The sequence below is a fragment of the Vicia villosa genome, linkage group LG2 (assembly GCF_029867415.1).
Source record: "Vicia villosa cultivar HV-30 ecotype Madison, WI linkage group LG2, Vvil1.0, whole genome shotgun sequence".
Classification (NCBI taxonomy): Eukaryota; Viridiplantae; Streptophyta; class Magnoliopsida; order Fabales; family Fabaceae; genus Vicia; species Vicia villosa.
Window position 1 is genome coordinate 162,327,511 of NC_081181.1, and position 13,700 is coordinate 162,341,210.

General features: G+C 34.0%; 2 protein-coding genes across 2 annotated transcripts; one reads left to right on the top strand and one right to left on the bottom strand.

Annotated features, from left to right (window-relative positions):
- Window positions 1–2,141: 2,141 nt before the first annotated feature.
- On the top strand, window positions 2,142–6,148 carry LOC131652786 (uncharacterized). Its single transcript, XM_058922743.1, has 14 exons — window positions 2,142–2,384; window positions 2,480–2,577; window positions 3,296–3,396; window positions 3,510–3,588; window positions 3,693–3,753; window positions 3,838–3,884; window positions 4,245–4,337; window positions 4,498–4,588; window positions 4,681–4,729; window positions 4,894–5,010; window positions 5,107–5,254; window positions 5,337–5,429; window positions 5,509–5,577; window positions 5,664–6,148. Exons 1-14 carry the CDS (start codon window positions 2,330–2,332, stop codon window positions 5,805–5,807), a joined length of 1,245 nt encoding a protein of 414 aa, XP_058778726.1. The 5' UTR covers window positions 2,142–2,329; the 3' UTR covers window positions 5,808–6,148.
- A 709-nt stretch (window positions 6,149–6,857) lies between these two features.
- LOC131652785 (alpha-mannosidase 2-like) lies at window positions 6,858–12,764 on the bottom strand. Its single transcript, XM_058922742.1, has 4 exons — window positions 11,911–12,764; window positions 10,820–10,975; window positions 10,579–10,611; window positions 6,858–9,932 (listed from the first exon to the last, which is right to left on the bottom strand). Exons 1-4 carry the CDS (start codon window positions 12,460–12,462, stop codon window positions 7,191–7,193), a joined length of 3,483 nt encoding a protein of 1,160 aa, XP_058778725.1. The 5' UTR covers window positions 12,463–12,764; the 3' UTR covers window positions 6,858–7,190.
- Between the last annotated feature and the right edge of the window lie 936 nt (window positions 12,765–13,700).

Genomic DNA, 13,700 nt, shown 5'->3' on the forward strand with positions numbered 1-13,700 from the left:
CACCACAGGCTGCAAGAGTAGGATTTCCAGCAGCCGCCCCATCTATATTACACTTAATCCATGAATCAGCAGGAGGACACCAGATGGAGTTAATGAATCGTCTAGGCAATCTCGGTTGAATGGTGACTTCAAAATTCTTGAGGACAGCGAAATCCAGAATAGAATTATCCGCTTTTCTGGTAGTGGTGCTTCCAACAAGCTTTACTCGAGCCATGACCATGGTGATGCAAAATTTCCAGTGAAGCTGCTTCCCCTCGAATCTCGCCAAATTACGGGCATGCCAAATCTGGTAGAAGATGCACATCATACCAGCCCGTACCACAGCAAGAGTTTGAGGGTTCCAAGATCTTTTAATAACATGCAAACAGTCATCCAAAGAGTTAATCACAAAATGTATTTGAATTTTGTTACTAAACCATCTCCAAAGACTAGCAGCAAAGCTACAATCAAAGAAGAGGTGCTTAGTGGTTTCCCCATGACAAAGGCATAGAGAACACATTGAGGGAAAAGGGAAGCCCCTCAAGTTGAAATTTTCATCAATAGGAACTTTGTTTTGCATAATTCTCCAAACCAACATAGAGTGAGAAGGCGCTGAGTCAATGTCCCATGGCATTAAAGAAATAGACGCTCTTAAAAACTACATAAGACATCATATGTAGTGTAAAAAAAGAAAATGAATAAAAACAAAGAAAAAATAATATTTTTTTTTAATAAGTAATTTGTACCTAGTAGGTTTCGAACCTGAGCCCTTGAGAGGAGCGCACACTCAAGATTCAATAATATAGTATGAAACGATAGATTAATAACGAAATGATCAAAAAGAAATAAAACAATAATATGAAGCTTGATGATAAAAAAGAATTTACTGAGCAGTGTATCTTTAACTAAAAAATTTCTTGAAATTCATTTAGGGTTCGTTTGGTTGGGGGATTTTGGAGGGGAGGGGAGGGAATATTTAAAGTTAATTATGTTTGGTTCAATTTTTTATGAGGGAAGGCGATTGGAGGTAATCAGATTTTCTCTTGAAACAATTTTGTGTTTCCTCCAAATTGGAGGGATTTGGAAGGGAGGGGAGGGAGAAGAGTTATTATAAAATTTATTTTTGTTATATTGACAAAATTATCCTCACTTTTTAATTAAAATCCTAAATTGTTTTTGATATATATTATACGTTAATTTTTGTAGTCTTATTAAAATTCCTCCATTTTTTACGACAACTCTATTATTTTTTCTTTATTATTTTTATTTTTTATTAATATGCTAACTTAACTTTCTTTATTTTTTCACATTTTTTATTGTATTCATTTTTATTTATTATTTTGTTTTTAAGAACTTAATTGTTTTATAAGTTATGTGTTGTATTATATATCTATATATAATTATAGTATATGACCTATATATATTATCTATAATCTAATTTTATAAATATTTTATGGATTAGATGGATCATCAAAATGATAAAATAATTCACATATTATTATTGTATGAAATTTATCAATATTTTATTTATGATTTAATATATTTTAAAGTATTTCAAATATTAAATATTTTGTGTTAGATTATCTATGTTTGTGAATTGACAATTTTTTTTTTAAATATCACATTGTTTTTATTTAATTTAGAATGAGTGTTATAATATTTTAAGGGTTAAAAAGTAAATTAATTTTAAAATTCCTCCCCTCCCCTCCTGAACCAAACATATTTCTGATTAAAAATCCTCCCCCTTCTCTCCCCCTCTTTTGAACCAAACATACTTTTAATTAAAATACCTCCCCTCCCCTCCCCTTTATTAAAACCCCTCCCCTCCTCTCCCCTCCATTGAACCAAACGGGCCCTAAAATATGTAGATTTTTGAAAAATATGTTTTTTTTAAGTTGTGAGAAATTTTAATTAAATATTAACAAATTTTGTTGTCCTGAAAAACAAAAATTGTGATTGTTTGATTAATTATTACAAAGGTAAAATAATGCATTAATTGACACTATAAAATTATTTTACACTATATCTATTTTTTCTTATTACAAATTATTTGAGTTTTCTTTTGATTAATTAACACAAAAAAAATTAATAATTATATTTTGTTTTATTTTTCCTCTCCTAGTCTCGTTTGTTTCCTTAACCTTAATCAGATTCTAAGTTAAATTTATGTTATCGGCATATACTATTACTAGGTATCTCATCTCGCTACTGTCACTGCAACCGTGCATCTTAAGTTAGAACGACACAAAAAGCACACAAACACATTGTTGAATCTTAAACACTAGAATTCAATTCAATCAACCATTATTGTAAAGTTTGAGTTTTTAGTTCAAAGATCTGAGCTTTGTTCATGGATAGTTCAGAGAAGGTTGTTGCTGTGATTATGGTGGGTGGACCCACCAAAGGTATTGGATTTCTTTGCTTGTTTTCTGATCCATTCAAGTCTTTTTCTTATTTGAGGTTTTGGGGTTTCATCTTTTTTGTTGAATTGTTATTGCAGGAACTAGATTTCGACCTCTTTCTTTCAATACTCCAAAACCCCTTTTCCCTTTGGCTGGACAGCCAATGGTTCATCATCCTATTTCTGCTTGTAAAAGGGTTTGCTTCTTTTTTTTCTCTTCAATTTTCCTTCATAGTGTTGTTCATTACATTGAGAAAACTAAAAGGGGCTTTCAATTTCAATGTTGACCTGCATACTTTACAATTTACCTTATAATGAACTATGAAGCATGAACTCCAGAAACACGACACTGACATTGATATGTCGACATCAGTAATAATTTGAAAAAATGAATAAATTAAACAAAATCACAAGTGGCGGTGTCGGTTTTAGACACCAACACTGATAGGGACATACCTTTTTCAGAGGTATAAGTGGTACAGACATAATGAATAATTTAATGTATATAAAAAAAATAGGGTTAGGTATGATTTTAAATCCTTTGAATGTGTTTGTTAGACCTTGTTTGGATATACAACTTAATTAAGCGCTTATGTTATTAGTATTTATGATATAAGAGTTTATGTATTGATAAAAGATTAAAAACAAAGTCTCACTGGTTTCTTGTTAACTATAAGTTGTTTTCATAAGCTGCTCTGAAGAGCTTATCATAATAAGTCGAAGATAATTATGGAAATGTCATAAGTTGTTTTTATAAGCTCTGTCATGCAGCCTCATTAGTGCTTATGCCAGTAGATAAGTCGATTCAAGTAGGCTCTTAGTCTTTACAAAATCACGCACAATCAACTTTAGTTTTATAATTTATAACCTAAAAAGGCGTGGTGTGTTTATATTTGCTTGTGTTGTCTTCTACAGATACCCAATTTAGCTCAAATATATCTTATTGGATTCCATGAGGAGCGAGAATTCGCTCTATACGTCTCTTCAATTTCAAACGAGCTGAAATTGCCAGTAAGGTGATAACTGCATCATTACTATGAAGCTTTAACAACACGATACCAAAAGTTTATGTTTGCATGTTTTGTTAAATGCTGGATCTGACCATAGTGTGTTACTGATATCAATATAGATATTTGAAGGAGGATAAACCACATGGCTCAGCAGGTGGCCTTTACTACTTCAGAGATATAATCATGGAAGACAGTCCAGTTACGAGCATGGCTTTTATCACTTTTATTGCATTATTTCGAGGATCATCTTTCAAATGCTTATATGTCTATGTTCTAACAGATAAATTACATTTTGATTGCAGTCGCATATCTTTCTGCTAAATTGTGATGTTTGCTGCAGTTTTCCATTACCATCCATGCTTGGTAAGTAAGTTTTTTATTAAGTTGCGAACAGTAGTTCTTCAGAAAACACGTTGCCGCTGAAAATTTTCCTCTTTATTTTTTCAGATGCTCATATTAAGTACGGTGGGATGGGGACAATGTTAGTAATAAAGGTTGGTGCTTAAATAATGTTTCGTATATTTGTGTGCATTGTTTCGCTAATAGCATAAGCACTTATGCATGTAAGTGCTTATGTATTAGTTATTTTTTATAATAAAAGATAAAATAAAGCCAAACTTTTTTCTGACTTTTCATACAAGCTACAAGTTGTTTTCATACGCTATCTTGAAGAGCTTATAAAAATAAGTTGAAAACAGCCTATAGACATGTTATAAGTCATTTTCATAAGTTCTTTTAACAGTCTCACAAATGTTATGCATGTTGATAATCTCAAATAAGTCAATTCGAACAAACCCTATATATTGATAGAAAACTGTTTTTTCACGCACTTGGGTTGTGGATGTTTTGTATAGGTTTCAGCTGAATCTGCTAACCAGTTTGGCGAGTTGGTTGCTGATCCAGACACTCATGAATTGCTGCATTATACTGAGAAACCCGAGACATTTGTGAGTATCTGTTTGGTTTCATTTCTCGTTACGTGTTATTATATTTTTCTTCTCAATGAAAAGTTAAATCAAATGTTGGAGCTTTATTGGTATAGGATATTTAATTTCTTTTGCTTCTAACTCTACCTAGAGAAGAAGAATAACCATTTACAATATGCAGGTTAGTGATTTGATAAATTGCGGTGTATACATTTTCACACCTGATATTTTTAATGCCATCGAGGATGTATCTACGAACCGAGAAGGACGAGGTTTATCTTTTTCTATCACAATTAAAAAAATGTCGATAATAAAAGCGTTAATTTAGAATTTTAAACATTTCAATCACATGACTGTACTACAGCTAATCTACGACGTCTTTCCAGCTTTGAAGCTCTCCAATCTGCGACCAGGTTGATTAAATGCCACTTACTTATTTTAATTTCTGTAACAAAATTCATGACAATTTTTTTTAATGTCTCTGACATATTGGTTCAAATGTACATGTCTGCCAAACCCCGAGTTAGCTTCTAGAACTGTGTGAGTTTACTACGTCACTAAACTTTTTTTCCTTCAGGACTCTTCCTAAAGATTTTGTAAGACTGGATCAAGATATACTATCACCTCTAGCTGGAAAGAAGAAGTTGTATACATATGAGACAAATGATTTCTGGGAGCAAATTAAAACTCCGGGGTAGGGTTACATATATAGTATCTTAAACACTTCTTTAATCTTTTAATGTTGGACCGTGATTGGATTTTAATTACCGTATACTCTTTGCATGAATAGCCTGTCTTTGAAATGCTCGGAGTTGTATCTTGCTCAATTTCGATATACTTCCCCGCATCTTTTGGCCAGCGGAGATGGTGAAAAGAATGCTAAAATTGTTGGTGATGTATATATTCATCCGTCTGCCAAAGTTCATCCATCTGCAAAGGTAAATTCCATTCATCCATCTACAAAATTTCGTATACTATCTATCCTCTCTAATACACGAGTACATTTTCTGTCTTGAACAGATTGGTCCAAATGTTTCTATCTCAGCAAATGTTCGTGTTGGTGCTGGTGTCAGGTTAATCGGTTGTATAGTATTGGACGATGTTGAAATTAAGGTATGGAAGTGGATGCCAGAGACGCACTATGTTGTCGAGTTGTCAATATATTAACTAAATATGGTTTTCTTCTTGACAGGAAAATGCTGTAGTCATAAATTCTATTGTTGGATGGAAGTCGTCGCTCGGAAGATGGTCACGTGTACAGGCAAGTTCGGTACATTTTAGATAAAATTTTGGATAAAATGTTTGGAAAATCAGTATGAGATTTCTTTCCATTTGTGATTGGTTCAGGCTGATGGTGATTACAATGCAAAGCTTGGCATAACCATCCTAGGTGAAGCTGTGACAGTGGAAGATGAAGTAGTGGTGGTCAACAGCATTGTTCTTCCTCACAAGATTCTTAATGTCAGTGTGCAAGATGAAATCATCTTATAAATCCTTAGAGATGAGATTTATACTCATCAAAAGAGGCTTGTAGTATATTGATATTCTCATTTCCATCTCGAATTTTGCTTCTTCTAGAAATGATAAATTAAAGTTCGAGTCTAAGTAGAGGGAAAACAATCACTTCTAAATCTAATACACCATCACACAATGTATCATTTCACTATCCTTCTTGTTTTGTTTAATGTCCAAAAATGAACCAATAAAGTCAATTATTAGTGCAAATCAAACTCTTTTTGGTGAGTTCAGTGCTTGCTTATGCTGCCATTTCAATAGTCATGAATCCTACTACCCACACCCGTTTTGTTTAAGGTGCAAATCAAACTCTTTTTTTTTTTTTTTTTGGGTTTATTTTAATGTCATAGGTTCGAACTCGTGATCTTGTAAACAGATATCTATGCATAGCTATCAATTATAGCTAGAACTCGCGACTTGATATTGTAATCAGATATATATGCATAGCTATCAATTATAGCTAGAACTCGCGACTTGATGTTGTGATCAGATATATATGCATAGCTATCAATTATAGCTAGAACTCGCGACTCGATATTTTAATCAGATATATATGCATAGCTATCAATTATAGCTAGAACTCGCGACTCTGCAATCAGATATTCTATGCATAGCTACCAGCTAAGCTACGGAATCAGTAAACTAATTTCTAAGATACAAAATTTTTATTTTAATGGAATCAGTTAACTAATTTCTAAGATACAAAAATTTTATTAACTAAATCGCTATTATACAATGAAATCATAGAGAAAAACTATAAGATACAAGAACCAACATGAGTCTCTCCACTTGCAATACCAAAGATTGAACTACAAGCTAGAGAAACCCAAGTTTCATCTTTCACTAATTTCACTATGGTCCTTTTCATTTTCAGTGTTACATAAAACATGAATATATTGTCAACTTTGCAAATGTATTTTCATAATATTTGTGAATATAAGCATGTTTTGCAAGTTGTTTAGTCCACATTCAAAGAAGAATAAACTCCTTTGCACAAAATAGAGGTATTAAATATGTACATAAATGTATTATCACTAGCCTCTAAAACTTGTTACACAATAGAAATTATGGAGTCAATAAAGCAAAACTCATCTTTCAAATCTAGTCCAGAAGAAGAAAAAAAGAGTAATCAAAATGCTACAAAATCACACTAAACAAACAAGAAGCCGCGCCGCAAAAGCTACACTCTCATCTCATCCATGTCTTTATAACATCAATCTACAGAAGTATCGCGCAAATCATCCTCAACAAAAGTTAAACCTCTTTCATGGATCTTTTACCTGCACCATCTTAAACCCAAGTCTTTTCATTGTTTGAGGTTTGGCATCAATCAGCAGGAACAGATATGTAACGAGCAATCTACTGTTGTGGCCGCAATTCCAACCGGTAGGCTTGTATTTCCATTGGAGATATGGAAACATGCCCTTCTTGTGCAAGATCAGCAAACTGTTCTGTGAACCCTATTATTTCAGGATCTTCATGGAGAAGATTCAATGAAGTTGCTTTAGCTTTCAAAACTGTAAGATCCTTGAACATGCTGAACAGATTCACGGGGTCGTCAGCTAGTCTAGTGCATTGTGATGATCTTGCCTTCCGACAGTACGAAGAATCATAATGTCGACGGTTCAAAATCAGGACAAACCTAGGACTTTCAGGTGGCTGCTGCAAAAACTTTAAAGGCTTAGGAACCTTAAAGTTTACTATGTGGAGATCACATGGCAGGGAAGTTGCGAGAGGAGAAAAGGATCGAGACGGCGGTGGCATTGCAGACAATTCCTGCGACTTCTTGGAAATGAATGCGTGTAATGGGTAGTTCAAATGAGAACCAACACGATGAGATAAAAGGGAAGGGTTCTGAGGGAACGAGCTTGAAACTGAATTTGATATGGCGGAAATATTGGATTCAACAGTTAAGTGGAAGACAACATTCATTACGCGGTTATCCATCACTCCTTGGCCTAGACCACGGCCGTCGTCTTTTACCAAACGGCGGTCTAGCATTATCTCAAGCCATCCATTTTGAAGGCTTGCCACACCCAACGCTTGTCGAGAATGAACAGAAAACCGTCGGCCGTTGGATCCTTGTATGAATGCAAGAGAGGGCATAGGGTAGTAGTTGCCTTGCAAGGGAATCTTATCGTAAGTTTCTCTTCGACTCATCTGAAATCCATTTAAATCAGAATAAAAAACCTTTTTGCTATCGATATCAGTTTTATATCTAACTATCATCTCCCTATTATTGAAATCACGGTCAGTGAGCTCAACATGATATTCCTTTTCAATGACAAGCCCTTGGACTGCACTCTCACCGGTATATATTCGGGTGCTATGAGAAATCGGTGATTTCTCCCAAGCTGTCTTTGGATAAGAGAATACTTCCTGCAACAAAGGACCCTCTGAGATCAGCATAAGTCCATCTCCTTCGATAATTGGCTGAGCTTCACCACTCGGCAAAAACAAGTATGCCCCACCCGAACTAGCATACATACCGATTTCCTCATTTATGATATTCGGGGAACCATTCATTAAGGTTACCTTCTGCAACAAACCATACCTTACATCGAAAGTTAGTTTTTGATGCTGATTTTTAATTTCAACAACATCACCTTCAATTTTTCCACAAGAATACGGTGAAGGACAGGTAACTGAACTAGTCTTGGAGAAAAGTTTCAACTTGGCAGGCTTAGCCTTTTCACAACCGACAAAACCATTGCCAATATAATATGTTTCCAACCCCATTGCAGGCACCAAAACTTTCCAGTAAACTCGGTGCTTCCCCGTAAAGATCTTGCTGTTGTCATACTGCAACTCAGGAGAAATTTGGCTTTGAACACAGCTCATGTTAGAGTCAACAACAGTTACGTCAGGACGGTCAACAACAACCATCACGACTTCTTCTCTGGTTTGCTCCAGAGGATTATAAAAGACAACGGAATTGTATGTACTGTCATGAAGACTGATCACTTTATGCAATGGCTGAGCATCATATTTAGATCTCACTATTGCCGGCTCAAACTGTGAAGGACTTTGATCTAATTTATCATAACGGATTCCAAGAAGAGGCTCGATTCCCTTAGACATAAAAATTTGCAAGTCCTGTAACGAGGTATGCATTCGAGTTCCGTAGTCCTTAACCACATGGTCTTTTGCAGTACCCGTTACGCCGTCGTGATGCTGAAAAAGAGCCAAGTTCCTTCTAGCAGCAGTCAACTTATAGGAAAATGCCATTGCAAACTTCTCACAATGTGCTCTCCGACAGAAACCAAGTGTTAGAGCTACCATCATTTCAGTTGCTCGAAGTGTCTGCTCCAGTACCCTGTCAACAGCCTTAAAGAATGGCCGTGAAACATAATAACCGCTCCAGTAATCTTGTTGCCGATCAGCATAAGTGAAAAAGTCACCGGACAGGGAAGGAAAACCTTCAACTAGACCAGATCCGACTTCACCAGGAGATGTGTAATTTATTCTTTCCGCTTCCTCACGGAGCATTACAAAGTAATCTTCCAAAGTACCAAACTTTGCCTCCGCATTCAGACTAGGGTTTGAATTGATATAATCAAACAACACTTGGTAATTTCTAAACTGCGCTTCGGCCTCTTGGACGTTAATATAGCGAAAATCATCTCCAAGTGGAATAAGAAGAGTGTTTGTTCGATACAGAGTAGATTTTTTCCTGTATTGATCAAGTAACATAAGTGCCCTTTTTTGAACGTTGTCCTGAGTTATCTCCTCGGGACTTGGACCCCACGGACAACTTTCATAAGAGAAACTCTCCATGCGTGCAAAGTCAAACTGACAGCAAATAGCCGGCTCAGGGCCACATGTATGAGGTATATCGTACGAATAAAACGGCATCATATGGACGAATATATCAGTGGTTTCCTCTGCATCCCAGCTTTGACGCCATACGTATTCTAAATTCTTATGCCATGCAAGTTCCTTCTTTACCTCATAATGAGTCCTCTGGATAAGCATGTTATCGAAACCCATACGACGTAGAAGATATGCCATGGTTGATGAGTAACCAAATGGATCAATGGCCCAATTATTTTTAGGAACAAACCCAATGGTGTCATTCAACCACATGTTTCCTTCTGCAATCTGATACATAATTTCACTAGGATTAAGATCATCACAAAAATAATATACAAATTTGTAGTGCAAAAATGATAATTTCTAATGTGAACATGAAATGGCATGACACTGACGAGTGCACTACCAAGTACACAACCTTAGGATCTATTTTCTTTCAAAAAGCATTTTCAGTCTTCATTTTCTAAAGTTTTTGTTTATTTTTAAATTGCTAACAAAGAGATGAAAGGCTCATGTAGTGAAAAATTGTAATAGAGACAAGATGGAAGACAAGATGTGAAGGATGCATTTTCAGAAACAATGAAAACAATATTTTGGCATTTTCAAAACTTCTTAAAATGCTAGATATGTTTTTTTAAAACCGTAAAAGAAAATATTGAAGTGATCATTGAATCTATATTCTCTTACGTATATTAGTTGAAGTGAAACTGAAAACAGGAAACATGAATAGCAAAGCATGGAAGTGATCATATTAAAAATCATCAACATGCCACCTAATATCCGGCATAATGATACATGTTATTAAGAAAACCTTAGCATAACTAGACTTTCCCTGTCAGTGATTGGCGTAAAATATTGTAGCGAAACATCAAAAAATAAACAACAATAATAACAGTATGTACAATAGGAATGATACACATAGCATTCAGCATACCTGTTCAATTATAGCAAAGTAGTGGGAATTGGCCTGCATCAAGGACAAAACAATTTAAAAGTCAAATTTCCATAAATAAATTGGAGACTCCGCCACTAAGCTGCTCCATTAACAGTTAAGCTTTGATGAGGTTCATATTTACTTCAACAAGAATGAAGCTACGCCTGGATTAATAGAATATATTGACAACATATATTCGCTGTAAAGTAAGATAAGAGTAGTAAGATCAACATCATATTACCTCATCATTCATCACCCAGCCGCCTCCAACAATTTCTAGCTGCCCGTTTTTCACTAAGTTGATGAATGTTTCCTTCATGGCATCTGTGGTATTGGGATCCCTCCACCATCTCTCTAAGTAAGACATCTCTTCCCATATGAACTTCCGGCGAGAGTCCTGGTTATCAATCAGATAGTCAAAATTCTGAAATCAAGTTACCCTCAAACTTGTGACTTGAAAAAAATAAAAATAAAAAGCTAATGATGAAACTGAAAGGGCTACAATCAATATTTTCTTCATTCCAGTGGAGCTTTTTAATCTTTTATTTAAACATGATTACATTTTTAATCAGAATAAGAACAATATTTACTTTTGTTGTATAGTTGTAACTACTTTGGTCATTTCAGGAAATACCTTTGCCGATGTGTGTTCGTGTCCGACACCAATTCGACAATGACACACGTGGTTACATTCAATCAATTCGCTTGCTCAGAGTAATATTTGAGTCAACACGCAGTGACATTTCTAGTGTCTGCATTAGTGCTTCATAGTACATTCACACTTTACATTAATCATACGTCAAACTTAGCTAACCAATAACACACCTATATTAACACAGGGTTTATGACATTTATTTGTATCAAATACATAAACAACTAACTAGTTAGTGATAGGTACATTACTAATTAACTTTGATGCTTGGTTAACTTAAGTTATGTGATATGTGTGTAGCACCTAAGCTTTTCCACAAAATCATGTCATAATTTCATGAAGTCATAAAGAAATCAAAGCCCTGTGCATGTAGCCATGTAGCACCAACACTTCGATCTTCCTATTGAAGGTGTACTCAGTGTCCAACCACGACAGATGTAGTTTCGCTCAATTACTTCTATTTTTTCTGTGTCAGTGTCGTGTCGCTATCTGTCTAAGTGCTTCATAGAACAATCAACAACATTCAGTGTCCAACAACAACAAATGTAGTTACACTCAATTACTTCTATTTTGTCTATGTGTCAGTCTCGTGTCAGTATCCGTATAAGTGCTTCATAGAACAATCAACAACAACAACAAAAAGCTCCAAAACCCAACAAAGGAAATTAACAAAATTTCACCTTGCTAAGAGTTTCAACAATGGTATCAAGTATATGTCTAGATTGCCTATCATAGTATTCCTCAACAGTAAGCTTCCAACCAGGATCATTATGTGAATGAGGAACAACAAAAATCTTCAACTTCTCATTATCCCACTCATTCCCTCTATAAGTAACACCCCAACCTTGCTTCCAAGCACCACCATCAACATCCAAAAACTCAATCTTATCATACAAATCTTTCGTGGTCAAATCAACAGTAGCATAACCACCAAAGAGTGCAGTACTTCCGTTACCACTCTCACCAAAAAGGGGTTTCCTTGTAAAGGATTTTCTGAAGCGAGAGGAACGGGTTCTGAAATGGGATGAGATGGGTTTTGGTACACCGTATCGGATAAGAATTACAAGGAACAATAACAGAGAAATCAACAACCCAATGAAGAAGAAATTTGAAAAAATGAAATCTTTTAACAAAGTTCTTCTTCTACCCTTTCTGGGTACCTTTGATTTTGGATTTGAAGATGGTAGAATCGATTGTGCCCAATTTCCTCCACGCCTAGATGAAAAAGGCATGATCTATGATTTATGATCTATGGTGAAATAGCAAAATTGGGATGAAAAAAAGTGATTTTTTTTAGGTTAGAGAGTAGGGATCTATAGTGATGGAAGAAGGGGAAAACCCATTTAGGGAATTTTGGGAGTTTGGTGAAGTGGAATCTTTAAAATCAAGTTTTGATGAGTGTGTCACTGTGTTGTGAAGGTTGAATTTGTGTGATTTTGTTGGGGGCTTTGGATTTGTCAAGGTGAATGGAAAACTTTGTTTAGTTTCCACCAAGACATTGGAAAAGTATGCACTATGGACAAAAATGTTGTTTTAGCATATCAACGTATAATTAGGGTTTGATTTTTAGGAAAATAAATATTCAAGCATACCATTTTTTAATTAATAACAAACTTGCACGATTCTGATTTGGTACACACATTTATATAATATATTTATTTTAAATCAAAATCAAATTTTAAATAAAAAATTGAGTGAAGACCCATTTTGGTCCCTCACAAAAATCACACAACCCAAATTAGTCCTCACAAAAAAAGGACTCTATTTAATCCCTTACAAAATTTAACCGGACCATATTAGTCCTTCTGTTAATATTTTTATCAAATCGGTTTTTAATTTAACCGGACCATATTAGTCCTTCTGTTAATATTTTTATCAAATCGGTTTTTTTATATTTTTAAACTGTGACTAGACTGCCACGTTGGCTTTTATTTTTTATTTTCATTTTTTAAATATTAAATTAATTTTTAATTATAATTTAAATTTTAAACAATTCTGATTTAATAATATCATAAAGACAAAATTGTTTTTTATAAGGAATCGAACTCAATACTATTAAATAATTTCCAATACTATTACACAAAAATTATAATGAATACTTAAGTTAATAATTCAGAACAAATATTTACAACTATACAACTATACAAGTCAATTTATATTGTTAATATTATTAATAATGAATACTTAAGTTAATAATTCAGAACAAATATTTACAACTATACAAGTCAATTTATATTGTTAATATTATTAATAATGAATACTTAAGTTAATAATTCAGAACAAATATTTACTTATTTCAAATAACAAAAAAATAAATATTTACTAATACTAAATATTACAAAAATTTAAACATAAAACTAATAAAATATAAATCCTAAATAAAATTAATCAAATAAAAATAAATTAATTAATATTTAATTGAATTACTATTAAATTAATTGATTACTATTTAGTTTGTATTAACTAAATA